Source organism: Oryza brachyantha, chromosome 6 (assembly GCF_000231095.2).
Source record: "Oryza brachyantha chromosome 6, ObraRS2, whole genome shotgun sequence".
NCBI classification, from domain to species: Eukaryota; Viridiplantae; Streptophyta; class Magnoliopsida; order Poales; family Poaceae; genus Oryza; species Oryza brachyantha.
The window spans coordinates 1881964-1896104 of record NC_023168.2 but is presented as its reverse complement, the minus strand read 5'-3'; the positions used below and the strand labels follow the sequence as shown (position 1 = coordinate 1896104).

General features: G+C 38.9%; 1 protein-coding gene and 1 long non-coding RNA gene across 2 annotated transcripts; both read left to right on the top strand.

Annotated features, from left to right (window-relative positions):
* The first annotated feature begins 2220 nt into the window (after positions 1-2220).
* Positions 2221-4037, top strand: LOC102708064. Its single transcript, XR_423582.3, has 3 exons — positions 2221-2669; positions 2773-2874; positions 3150-4037. It is a non-coding gene; the product is annotated as an uncharacterized LOC102708064 (long non-coding RNA).
* A 3348-nt stretch (positions 4038-7385) lies between these two features.
* LOC102707778 (mitogen-activated protein kinase 1) lies at positions 7386-13700 on the top strand. The gene is made up of 6 exons (XM_040524924.1): positions 7386-7785; positions 7880-8009; positions 10449-10586; positions 11704-12036; positions 12439-12619; positions 13196-13700. The coding sequence occupies exons 1-6, from the start codon at positions 7553-7555 to the stop codon at positions 13363-13365; spliced, it is 1185 nt and encodes a 394-aa protein (XP_040380858.1). The 5' UTR covers positions 7386-7552; the 3' UTR covers positions 13366-13700.
* Positions 13701-14141: the final 441 nt, after the last annotated feature.

Below are 14141 nucleotides of genomic sequence, written 5' to 3'. Positions count from 1 at the left end.
GTGCATATGTCATCTAAGTCCCTAAGCTCTCAAAATGTATTTTTGGATCCCCGAACTTGTCCGGGAGTGTCATATAGGTCCAAACGAGCTCTGATCCTCTCCATCCACTAACGTGACATGCCACGGTGACGCTTACGAGAAGGGAGAGAAAAGAATAAGCAAGAGAGACATACTAACATGTGAGACCCACATGGCCCCACCAACACGTAGGAGCCACCGTGACATGGCACGTCAGCAGATAGAGTGAGTCGGAGCCCGTTTGGACCTATATGACACACCTGGATAAGTTCAGGGACCTAAAAAATGTATTTTAAGAGTTCGGGAACCTAAATGACACATACACACAAGTTTAAAAACCGCTGGTGCACTTCACTCTTTATTTTATCATCCAGGGTTAACCAAACCTCCGGTTACCGTCAGATACAGTAATGAAACCCATTAAGTTCAAATATTTTTTTATTTTTTAAAAATTATTTAATAGTGTAAATAATAAAACTAATTACTATGAAGTTGAAATTTTGTTTTAAATAGATGAGACGATGATATTATATATAGATTTTTGAAAAATATATTATGGAGCAGTTCAGTAAGTACGTGCGCAAAACCAAAAAAGTTAAAAAAAATTTCTGTCGAAAAACGCAGCACAAGCACGCTGTCATGCGAAACTTTAAATTAACTATTTTAGGAGCGGACGAAAAAAATTGTGTCACCTCTGTTATTTAATGAGATGAGATCATTGCACACATAAACAAATACTAAGACCCGTTCAGCAGTTGAGTTGTTATCCAGTGGGAAAAACAGATTAATAAATAAATAATTAATTGTTTCATATAATAATTTAGAAAAATAGAATAACCTAAATTTTTAAGCAACTTATATATATATATATATATATATTTTAAAGTATACCGTTTAACAGGTTGTAAAAGGGGTGTACAAGGAAAAAAAAAGAAAGAGAATATGGATGAGTAGCGTGCTTGGCCGAATACGGCCTAAGTCCATCCCAAATTATAAAGCACAGTTTAACGTTACACTGTCTACAATACAAAATTTCAATTCTCAATTTCTTTCAAAGTATTATCATTATTCGTAGTGAGACCAACACCATATAATAATTCACCCTAACATAAAACTAACAATACAATATTTATATTACTAAACCTATATGTTGTTAGACTATTTATTAGTCAAATTTACGCACACCTTATAATTTAGGATATAGAGGTAGATTATATGATTATAAAGAAGTTTGAAATATATCATTAATATCCTACACTTTGTACCATTGGATCCACTCCTAATTCTTTGTACCGTTCTAATTAACGTTGGGCTGTTTTGAGTAGATTACAGTTTGTGTTACTTATCTCTGCTACTTATAAAAGCAACAGCTCCCCAAAACTATAAAATGTAGACCTATCCTTAAATACACGAATCTATTACAATACACAAGCATATTACTATTACAGCTAAAACTTCACTTTGGACCGTCCTTCACCTAAACATTTCACTTGGACAAAGAATTCCATTTGTTACAATTTAGACCACTCTAAACTACTTTCTGCACATTAATGATCATAATCAAGTCATTTTGGATACATAGCGAGTAATGAATTAGGTTATGAGATTATGGAAGTGTATTTTTGAGGTCAACTCTATACATAAACTTTTTCAAAAAGAAATACACAATTTAGTACTTTTGCGAAACGCGAGCACAGAAACCGAGAAAAATACAAATATATTTGTTAGCAATTGAGAGGGGGTTTGGATCCTATGACTTCTTTTAAGTCCCTATCACATCGAATGATTAGACAGTATTAAATATAGACTATTAATAAAACCCATCTCATATTCTAGACTATTTCGTGAGACGAATCAATTGAGCCTAATTAGTCCATGATTAACGAATGTGATGCTACAGTAAACATTTGCTAATAATAGATTAATTAGGCTTAAAAATTTTATCTAATAAAATAACATTTATTTATGCAATTAGTTTTATTATCAGTCTATATTTAATACTTCTCATTTACATCCAAATATCTGATGTGACGAGAGACTTAAAAAAAATCCCTCCAAACAACCTCTGAATTTTAGACTACTAACAACAATATGAAAAATCACTCAATAAATTAGTCAGGTAGTTTTGTTTATTTTAGACTTTTCCCTCATTTCACCCGGCCCGGCCTGACCGCACGGCCTTTCCGTCTCTGGGCCGCGCGCCGCCGCTGACTGCCGAGACGAGCTCCCGCCGGTGAGCCCTCCTACTCCACCGGTTCCGGCCGCGAACTCCGTCGCGGTCCTCGTCGTCAGTTCGTACAGCTTCCGAGGCGGAGTTCGCGGTGGCGGGCGGCGGTAGCGTTGCTAAGGTGCGTGTGGGTGGTGGAGCGGGGCGGGGTCGGGGGCAGCAGCCAGCAGGTTAGGCGGGGTGGAAGAAGCTGGAGTTGCTGGGTGGCTTGCCTGAGATGGTGAGCTCAAGGAACCCTAGACTGGAATTGACGCCGGTAGCAGCACATTCCCGGTGATCGGACGGGGGAGGCAGGGAAATCTGTGGGCTGTGGCCATGGAGAATTGGAGATTGCACCGCGATGGTGCTTCCTGTGCTGCTGCATTGGTTGGAGTGGATTGAACACTGAGGTGAGGTGAAATCCTGTTCGCGCGTGTCTATTGAGGTAAAAAAAAATGCTGCTCCGATCATTTTCTTAACACTGTTGTTGTTCTCCATATCCCAGTGTTCACGATAAACCTCATTTTCCACTGATTTTTTCCCTGCAGCCAGCAAAAATTAAGTGCCAACCAGTTTGTTTGATAACCTACCTAACACGGTTCAATGCCCCAGGTGTTAGCAAGCTAGTTCTGCCTGCTTGGAACTAGTTGGTGAGTGTTGCATGCTAAAATATAAGAGAAAACTCAGCTATGTATGAGTAATGCATGCCATTTCAGATCATATGGGACAATCCTTACAGCTGATATTTCTGTATGCATCTCAGATTTTGTTGTTAACATAAAAATCAGATTGGCGATAAATATGAAAAACCGATACATTTCCTCTTTGACAACATTATAATAGATGTAGCAATTTGTTTTCAAAAGCAACACAGTACTTCAGGAGTCTCAAACTTCCAAAAACTTTTTTTTCTCTGTTGTCTCAGGTTACGAAGTCTACACACTGGGATCTGGCTTGCCGCATAACAACAGGGGACAAATTGACCTTCAGGCCTTGTTCTGTTGAATGTCCTGAACAAGTGAAGATTAGCATCTACCAGTTAAGCTCCATAAGTTCAATAAATGATTGCTATCAAGCTCTTTTGAGAAATTGGAAGGCGAAAAGCCTTGTAACTTCTCTGTCACGGATCGTTAAGGATATGAAACTAACTTCAAGTATCTCTAGCTCCCTGCAAATCAGAAAGAGAGCAGTAGTGGTCTAGTGGACCTTACTGCAAGGTGTTTTTCGTTGATTCATTAAGCTTTATGAAACTATTGTTCCATTGCTTCCACGCGTTTCTTGTCTTAGTGTTTTCACTTTAGTTATCTGTCCTAATATCTATGTTTTGTTAGCTGGTCTACCCTTTTACATTTTCTTGGGCAAGTCTATGCTTTTGCCTTTTTCCACGAGAACTGCACTAGGTAATTCCAATAAATTAACTATAGTAATATGTGAAAACCATACAAAAAGTTGCAATAATGAAAGGAATATTACCTAGTTATGACTTTTGTTACTCCTTGAATCTGTTCTGATTCTTTCTGTGTAAGATATACTTTAAGCTTTGAGCTCTTGCCTCTCCATAGGTGAATCGATGCCTTACATGTTTTCTGAAACAGGGACTCACAACCTGATGATCTGTTATAACACCTGAGATCCATTTTCCATGCAAGTAGCTTTTTCAGTTTGTCTATTCCCTGAAACATCTGCAGTTCTACAGACACCGGTATAATATTTTGTTCCCCAGATGGATAAAAGAAATCTATCCTAGTATCCTTCCCCTTCCGCCCCCACATTATAAGATGATTTGGCTGTACCTAGATTCATTCATAGATCAATAAATATGTTTTATATACGTGTTCAGATTTATTAGTATCGATATGAATCAAGGGAGAGCCATAACATCTTATAATGTGGAATGAAGGTAATATATTCTTATGTTGCCAAAAGCTCTGAATCTGCAGTGCTGCTGATGAAGTGTCAGCATCCAAAGTTGTAATGCTATCTGGATTGTTATATACAACAGCTAGTCTTGTACTCTTGTAGATTGTTATCATGGAGACTTTGTTGGGATTCCAAAGAACAAACAACGAGCTTACTATTATGAAGGACATGGCATATTGGCATTTATCATGTACAACTAAGCAAATCCCACTAGCCACTTCAACAGGTGAGATTGTTTTAGTAAACTGCTTATTGGGTCATCTCAGTCCTCAAGGATGCATGCCACAATCTCCTGGGTCTATTCTTTGGATGTCTGGACCGACACTCTCAAAATAAAAGCTCTTGAGGTCAGTAACCTGGGCTCATTCTGGGGGATTGCTGGACCCGGGTAAGCTCCCAGAACAGATTTATGTGCTCAAGATGATAAGAATCATCTCTTAAAACAATGATCTGCAATCCTTATGCGTATTCCCTAACAAAGATGACAAGAAGCATGCCTTTGAGCCTTTTTTTATACTAGCAGAGTCTGTATGAGTTGATTATAATGCTGCAACGGATTCATCAAAACCTGGTGTGGATGGAAGTGGCAGTGGGGTCTGAAGTTCATTTTAAGGAGGCAGCCCTGATAGTGGATCAATTCCTACACACGAAGGTTCTGTGAGTGACAAAGCAATATAACCCTTTCATTGCTAGAGTACTATTTGGGACCGAAGACTGGCCATGGTCATTACGAATCTGGATAGATTCTAAAGGAGAATAATCAGCCATCTTAATATTTCCTCTTGATGGTATCCATAGCTGTCAAGACACTGAAATTCTGCAAAGTCTTCTCATCCAATCTCTGCAGCAGGGTTATTTAATAATGTAATCTTCTCCTGAGGCTATACGACCGAACTTCAAATTCATGGTACTGATTTCTTTTAGCATAAACTCTCACTTTTATTTGCTTGACCTGATTGGTGTAACGACTGAGATCAGGTGTTTCCAGAATTCCTGCCCCGTTAACTTTTGTTTCCATATATGTGCTAGAATGTAATTATTTTATCTACTGTCCTATCATCTCAACTTCAGTTGCCTCAGTTTTTTCATATGGTAAGACTTTCTAGCCTGGTTTAAATTTATTTATTGATGAATGTGTAACTATATTCCTATAAAAAGGAGTAGTGGTGCTATCCTCACTATAGTTTTACAATTTAGCACTTAAATTTCTTGATATTAAAAACCAGTTAAATATAGATTGATATCTACATATAAATTCAAATTAAGGTGACTATTTCTATAAAAAATTTTGATAACACATCATAAAATCCATAACAAAGCACGTGTATTTAACTAGTAATTTATATATGTGTCTCGATTAATTAGCATCCATATGAATTTAGGCAATGCTAGAAAGTCTTACGTTGCGAAAACAAGGAAGTATATTCCAAATTTCCGGTAAGTCCCCACGTAGCCATCAAAATATATCCTAATAGTGCCGTCTTGGGCTGGCAATTTTCTCCTTGTCCTTATACTGGAGCATTCATGGCAAAGAGTTACTATCCAGCATTCACTGGAGGATAGTAACTTAGTAAGTACAATTTTCTTGTTCATCAAACTTTGCCTAACTCATGACACAATTTCCTTGTAGAATGCTGGCCGCTGGTAGGTTATATTAGCACGCGGCTAGATTGGCACGTGCCATTGACAATCGAAGCAAGCAGTAAACAATGCAAATACAGATGCAATCAAATTGGATGAACCTACTACTGATACTGATTCATACTTATTTCTTACTTACCTCCACTGGATCAATAAACACCTTTCTGTCACAGTCATTTGTAAGAAGTCTTTCATGAAAAATACAAGGGACAGGCAGCCACTTGGAATAACATGATCATGAAGATTATGACAAGCAAAAAATATGGGAGAAAATGACACCATCATCTTACGCTAGATTAGCATTCGCCGCCCTCATTGTTTGGCATTGCCTTATGTGATTAGCTTAAAGAACGTTCAATAATAAAACCGACAGCTGGCTACCTTCATAATAAAACCGATGAGCAACTTAGCGATTTACCTTCTCTCTACCAAAATGTATGTACCATTTTTTTTTCAATTAAGAGGGAATGATAGCTATAATTTTAGAGGGAGTAGTCGGTAATGAAGCGAAGAAAAATAAGTCATTTAATCCATATATCGACACTACACATTTACCGTACCCATTCAAAAGAAACCAACTTTTAAGTTTGAACCTAAATATACACTATATTCAAATTCAAACATGAAATTCGTTTTTTCTTAAAAAAACCAAACGATATATTTACAAACAAAAAATAATCTATAAATAAAATTTTTTATATACGTGTTCTTAGCGATGATGTAAATGCTGAAAAATAGAAAATTCTAAAATTAACTTCTAAGGTTTAAATTTTAAATTTTGAAATTTTGGTATATACTACCTCTGTTCTGTAATAACCTTATTTTTCGTTTTTCCGTGTCCAACAGTTGACCATTTGTTTTATTTAAAAATTTTTTACGTTTAATTCTTTTATTATTACTAGATGATAAAATATGAATAATACTTTATACATGACTAATTTTTTTAAGTTTTTTATAAATTTTTTAAATAAAATAAATAGTTAAATGTTAGAGAGAAAAAAAATGAATTTATTAAGGGAGGGGGTCGTAAGCTAAAGCGGCAGTGGTCCATTTCCACGCTACCCCCGTCACGCCGTCGTCACCCTGACACGTCATCAGTCGTTAAGATCGGAGCAGCCTTGCCATTATTTGCTACGCGTCCCCCTCCCCCCCCCCCCCCCCCCCCCCCCCCCCCCCCCGGCGCCTCGGCAAAACCACCCAAAAAGACCGAAAGCTAGTGCCCGTAGCCCCGCGCGCCAACCATTTTATACCCATTTTCTCCCAATCACAATTCACAGTGGGCCACCACTACCCACACAGCTCAGCCCAATACAAGCAAAAAAAAAAAAAAACGCGAGAAGAGGAGAAAAAACAATAAATACTAAAATAAATAAGAGTAAAGTCGGTACAACGCGGTATCGTATAAACTTAGAAAATACATGTTTAGATCTATAAATTTATTTTAATGTATTATTTAGGTCCATAAATTTATTTTAATGTGCCATCTAGCTATATGAACTCGTTTTAATTACCATCCAGGTCCATAATTTTAGACGTTAAAATGAGTTATGTATTTTCTAATTTTATGGCCATATTCTTTACTCAATAAATAATAATAATAAAACAATAAATAAATAAATAAAAATAAGAGGCGAGAGCTACAAAACGAGGCCGAAAGCGACCAAATCTCGCGACGAATTCCGCCTCCACTTTCCCTTCCCTTCCCTTCCCTTCCCTTCCTCCTCCTCGGCCTCGCCTCGCCGCCGCGATCCAAATCCGAATCCGGCGATGGACGCCGGGGCGCAGCCGCCGGACACGGAGATGGCGGAGGCCGGCGCTGGGGCTGGGGACGGGCAGCAGCCGGCGGCGGCGGGGGCGGGGATGATGGAGAACATCCAGGCGACGCTGAGCCATGGCGGGAGGTTCATCCAGTACAACATCTTCGGGAACGTGTTCGAGGTCACCGCCAAGTACAAGCCCCCCATCCTCCCCATCGGCAAGGGCGCCTACGGCATCGTCTGGTTCGTCCTCCCCCGCCGCATCCTCCCGCTCCCCATTCCGTGGCGGCGTGGCGTCTGATTCCGTTGTTTGGTTTGGTTTGGTCTGGATGGGCAGCTCGGCGCTCAACTCGGAGACGGGGGAGCAGGTGGCGATCAAGAAGATCGCCAACGCGTTCGACAACAAGATCGACGCCAAGCGCACGCTCCGGGAGATCAAGCTGCTCCGCCACATGGACCACGAGAATGTCAGTGCTCCCCCCCCCCCTCGCCGCCTCCGATCCACTCCGCTCCGCCGCGCCCCTTCCAGCGACGGAGCGGATTCCTCCCCACTCTGTTCCTCAGGCGCAGATTTTGAGATTCTCGTTAAATGCCTTTGTCTGGGGTTAGTTAAGTTGGTTGCATTAAATGGGAGTCGAGGAGGTGGGGGGTTGGTTGCCGAATGATTTGAGTTCGTCACTGCTCGGCCTGATTCGGCAGCGCTTTTCCTTCCTTCTTTCTTGGCTATGGAGTGGGTGGACGAGAGCTTCAGAAATAGTAACTTTGGGAGGTGCCTTTAAGCAAGCCATCCGCCTTTTGGAGGATGTTATTCAATTGTGTTCTTGATGAGTAGGGGAGCGAGTGATGTGAACGGACCTGTGGCTGTGGAGTAGCGTAGCAGCACATGATTCTCGTACGTGCTGATGTCACAAGTCACAACTCATCACTTGAGGGACAGTTCTTGTGTTACCTTTTTCCTAGGTCGGTCAAATCCGGTCTGAATGCAGTGGGAGGGAGTGACTGCCGGTCGGGAGGGGATTAGGAATTGTTTTACTGTTGGAAAGTTTTAAGATTGACTTTCTGTGTGGATGTTGGACCTGTACCTTTTAAATTTACCAATGTGAAACCCAACGTTTGAATTTTTCAGCGTGGACCTGAAGTATCATTTTCAGCTTATCAGAGGCACCGTATATCTCTTTTTTTATGTTTAGTGTTACAAAGACAGCCACAGGGAAGTAGATTAGGGAATATGCCATATCATCACAGGCAGCCCCTAGAGAAATTCAGCTTTCGATGAAGTGAGGTGAATTAAATTAGGATGGTCATAAACTATTCTGTTACAGTTAAATTAAAGGATTTTCCCGCGCAATTCTGACTGGAGCTAGATTTGAAAATTAGATTTGGATTTGTGTACAAATCTTGCTCCAGTTCTATAAATACAATTATATTTTGTATAGAAATTTATTGATCAACTTTCACCATCATAATCTAGACCGACCGCCATAATAAACTGTGCATACCATTCTCTTTTTTTTTTCCCAAATAACGTGGTGGTCCCTAGGCCTCTAGATTGAACGCGGTGGCTTCTTTTCGCCCTCCTTTTGTAATATGATAATATATCATTTGATGTTTCTCTACAAAAATGTTCATAAAAGAAGTTGCTCAGATGCTGCTGCTGAACCATGGACTGGTAGACACATAAATTCACAAATGCATCCTCATAGCCTTCTCTTAGAAGTTCTTTCCAAACTAAAACTGATCCATTTTGTTTGTATCGTACCGCATAAAGCTAATTGTTTAATTTCAGACTTTAGTACTCCAATGCAGGGGAGACTTTGGGAGCTATATCAGTTACACGTGTTAGCAGAAAATGATCAGATTTGGCAAATATTGAAGTAGAAGTGCTTAATAATGCACCTGCTTTTATGCCATCAGCTGTTTGTACATAGGCTGAGCAATGCAAGCCTTATTTGTTGTATTTTACATGCCATCTCCCTAGAAACATTAACCTATTACCGATAGAGCTCGAAAAGAAGTCATCACATTCTCTTTGGTGAAAAAGAGATTGTGGCGAGTCTATAATGGTGTAGATTGATCGTATAGTTCTATACAAAGTACAAATGAATTGATGAAAACAGAGATAACAGTTGTATGTCAAATCCAATTTTACTTCTTTTTCTGTTATGTGCATGTATGGCAGGTTGGCTGCAGACAGAGCAACAGCCCTAGTAGCAATTTCGAGCTGCAGTATATTATTACTTTGATACCAAATTTATCATTTAATTATAAAGTAAAAAAACCCCCAAATGCGGTGCATGACTGGGCGTGCTCAACCTCATGCAGGGAGCATGCTACTACCAGCGCGAGCGAGTTTTTTTTGTGTGCAAAAACCAGGTTTCGAGCCCGGATCTGTGTCCCCTCTACTGGATGCTCTACCGCTGCGCTACACGCCTGTTTTCTCAGCTTATCTATAATATATGAGACATTATTAGGATTCCCTATATAAATAGGGTGTTGTGTGCTGTTCATGAATTAAGAAAAGTCTCCTCGAATACTTCCTCTTAGTCTATGTCTATCTTCCTCTGTACTTGTCCCTATTCAAGTCCTCATTAGCATGGTGTTCAACCCCATTACGCACTTTAACATATGAACTTTAAGTGAAATGCATGTTGGCTTGCCACCTTCAAAAATCACTATGTTGAGTTTTTTACTTCCAAAAACACGTGAGCCATGGCATCTGGTTGTGTTGCATAAGATAGATCTTTTTGTCAAGTCATTTTCATATGGTATTTCCTGGTCCGTGTAATATATTTCTAACTGCTTAGGTTGGTCCATAGTTGATTTATTTATTTTATCTACTGCTGTGAGATATTTGGATGCTGCAAAAAAGCAATAACTTGTCTCAACTTCCTGCTTGTGTGATGCAGATAGTTGCCATAAGGGATATCATACCTCCTCCACAGAGAAATTCATTCAATGATGTTTATATTGCTTATGAATTGATGGATACTGATCTGCATCAAATAATTCGCTCAAATCAAGCATTGTCAGAGGAGCACTGCCAGGTACCTTCTTGAAAAGAAAAGCATTACTTTATTTCCATTTTAGCATTTATTTCATAAATGGCTTTTCTGGTCTGCTTGGATTCCCTTGCTTGTCTAGGACTCTACTCAAATTTAGCTTTCAAGACCTAAAAAATGAGAAGCATTGAAGTATGCATTGATTGTTTATAAATGTTTTGTGTAAATTGTAAAAACTATAGGAAATTTGGTACAAAAGTTTGATTGTAAAGCGTCTATGGAATTTTGTATCACATTTTAAAGAATACTGCAGTTACACATAATCTTTGAAACTAAGAAATGAATTTAGTGACCTACTCCTTCCAGCTCCATATTTCCTGTCGTTTTCGACATAATTTCACTTACCAAGATGCCATTAATTAGGGTGTCTATTTCCTATTCCACCTACATTAAATTCTTTGAAGTGCTACAACTAGGAAGTAAACTATTTTGCTCGGTTGGCTTGGCTTGCTACTCTTGGATTGGAAGGCCCAGGATCGACCCCTAGGGTTCGCTGCTTGTGGTTTTTTTTTTTCACTGCATGGCACCTTGGAAACAATAACACCATTAATTACTGAAGGCCAATCTTGCCCTAAACCGGCACTAAAACATTCCAACAACAGAATTGTCATCCACTGCGAAGAAAGCTTTAATGACAAATAATATAGAACCGGAGGGAGTACTAATATACCTAACAAGCCTTTGTCCTGCAAAGCTTATATGCAAAGTAGTACAATTAAGTTATCTCACTGCATCATTGATCATTGGATCAAACTAACATTTCCCTTAGAGATGCCACATTGTTTATATACTTTGCTAATCATTGGTAGAAAATTCAATATGAAACTGATTGCTGTTTATCAGTAGCAATATGCCTGCACTGACCACATTCAACGTGGGAAGGGTTTATGCTCGATCTCACTAGAGAGGTCTTGTTGTATTGCAACTTACTAAAACTCTTATGATCATTGTTAACAGATAGGCTGCCCTGCCTATTTTCTTATCCAGATAACTTGATTGCGTTCTCTTGTCTTTTTGTTATGCATAATCTTTTTTCTGAGATATATTGCTTATTTGGGTATAACTGTTCTAGGCGTAATTCTTTACTCCTATTTTTGTGCAGTATTTCCTTTATCAGATTCTTCGTGGCTTGAAGTATATACATTCAGCAAATGTCCTTCACCGGGACTTGAAGCCTAGCAACCTACTTTTGAATGCAAATTGCGATCTCAAAATTTGTGATTTTGGACTTGCTCGTACCACCTCAGAAACTGATTTTATGACTGAGTATGTTGTCACAAGATGGTATAGGGCACCGGAACTTCTGTTGAATTCCTCTGAATATACTGCAGCGATTGATGTGTGGTCAGTGGGCTGTATTTTTATGGAACTCATGGATCGGAAGCCTTTGTTTCCTGGAAGAGATCATGTCCATCAACTGCGTCTACTAATGGAGGTTAGACCAGTCTCTTTTGAACTTATTTTATATTGAATTGATCAGAGTATATTGTGTGTTCATATATTTAGCATATCTGAAGTACTGTATTAGAAATATATAATATCTTGCTATCCCATGGCAATATGTTAAAACTAAGGGCGAAAGGGCATATGTAACCTAGTGGTTGCGGTGACCTGAGTAGCACCCCAAGGTCCTGTGTTCAAATCTCCATAGGAGTGAATTTCGGATTGGGTTATTTGAGGGGCTAAGTTCCCTATAATGAGCTAAGTTTCCAATTTAAAAAGGCTGGTTAAGTTCCCTATAAGGGGCTAAGTTCCCAATTTAAAAGGCATATATGTTATATCTGTTTCGCATTATCATTTATTTGATTTTCCTCCATCATATATTTCTTAATTGCAGCTCATTGGGACGCCAAACGAGGCTGATCTGGATTTTGTAAATGAAAATGCCAGAAGATACATCCGTCAACTTCCACGCCATGCAAGGCAGTCCTTTCCTGAAAAATTTCCACATGTTCATCCTTTGGCAATTGACCTGGTTGAGAAGATGTTGACGTTTGATCCTAGGCAGAGAATAACAGGTTAGTATTGGTATTAACATGTTTTAGTGATTTAAAGGGCATTTGAAGGTTGTTTTGCCACAAAGAATCCATCTTGCCAATAGCAAGTGAAAACAGGCCTTTGGCCTAAAGGGAAAAATGGTGAAAGAAACCTTTGAAAACCCTCACAAACTATGGTTTCTTATCCCATGTCTACCTTCTAATCTGCCACTAGGCATTGCTCGTTAGTATTTGACACTTCCTATCTGTTTTAAGATAGAGTTGCAGTTGTTACCTAAATATATCTGTAGAGCATCTGTGCATGACTTATACATACTAAATCACTTGGGAATCCAAAGAAAAAGAAATATATGTCAAATCCTTTTTTATCTTTTGATCCACCCTAAACCTAATCCAGGTGGTATGGATGTCATCACTTTCTTCTGAATGAATTGAGCATGAGTCTCAAGTGGGAATATTCAAAAGAGTCATTGCCTTGTGGTGTTTATACTTTATAATGTTGAAACTGCATTGTTCCCTGTGGCAAAATATTTGACGTGATTTTCTCCGCATTTTTCATGTTACTGAATGCCCCTTTTCTTCTATTTCTTCACCCAGTTGAAGGTGCCCTTGCACATCCTTACCTGGCATCACTGCATGACATAAGTGACGAGCCAGTCTGCTCATCACCCTTCAGCTTTGACTTCGAGCAGCATGCATTGTCCGAGGAACAAATGAAGGATCTAATCCACCAAGAAGGCATTGCTTTCAACCCTGATTACCAGTAGGTGGTGTTCTGTTTCAGCTTTGGATTGATTCTATTCATGGAGTTTTTTCACCTGCGCCACAAAAGGTCGCCGACAGTGATCAGTAGTTGTAAATAATTGCCTCACCTGAAAATCCTCCTTGGTTAAAAGTGAAGGTGCTGTTCTAAGAGTAGAAAAATACTTCGTGATCAAGTTCCTGGGTAGCTATGCATTCTTATGCTGTATGTTGTTTCATGTGGGATTTTTTTCTTTTCATCTTAAAAAGTTTTTAGTCTCTTTTGTAAGAAGAGTTAGTTCATGAACGATGACGGCCTAAATCCAGCGGTTATCATCAAATTTCCCATTTCTTGTCGATTCATGGAATTTTCATGTTTACTTAATGCTCCATGTTGTAAGACGTGGTTAATGGAAGACAGATTGGTGGCAGTTTGGAGTTGGTTCATAAAAGTTGTAGGGTCTCATCCATCCTGAAATTTGCCAATTATATCAGTTATTCTGTCACTTGCCAATTGTAATGTGATTGATTTTTTTTATTTTTTAAATCTTTTTAAGAAATAATTTTATTACTAAATCTTCGAGAAAAATATTTTTAAATCTGAACCTTTTGGCTACGCCACCAACATTGGTGTGACAAGATAACGCTATCACGTATATTTTTCGGCGTGGCGTGGTAGTCTTGCCGTGTCACTGTCATGGCAAGACAATGTTGCCACACCACCGATAATGGTGTGGTCAAAAGGTTCATGATGTGAAAATATTTTTTTAAAAAATTTAGTAATAAAATTATTTCTTAAAAA

What these genes read in the sequence shown, in the direction of transcription:
- LOC102707778 (XM_040524924.1), top strand. Translation starts at nt 7,553, where the DNA reads ATGGACGCCGGGGCGCAGCCGCCGGACACGGAGATGGCGGAGGCCGGC. An exon ending in GCCACATGGACCACGAGAAT is followed by an intron (nt 8,010 to 10,448) that starts GTCAGTGCTCCC and finishes TGTGTGATGCAG; the next exon opens with ATAGTTGCCATAAGGGATAT. An exon ending in TGTCAGAGGAGCACTGCCAG is followed by an intron (nt 10,587 to 11,703) that starts GTACCTTCTTGA and finishes ATTTTTGTGCAG; the next exon opens with TATTTCCTTTATCAGATTCT.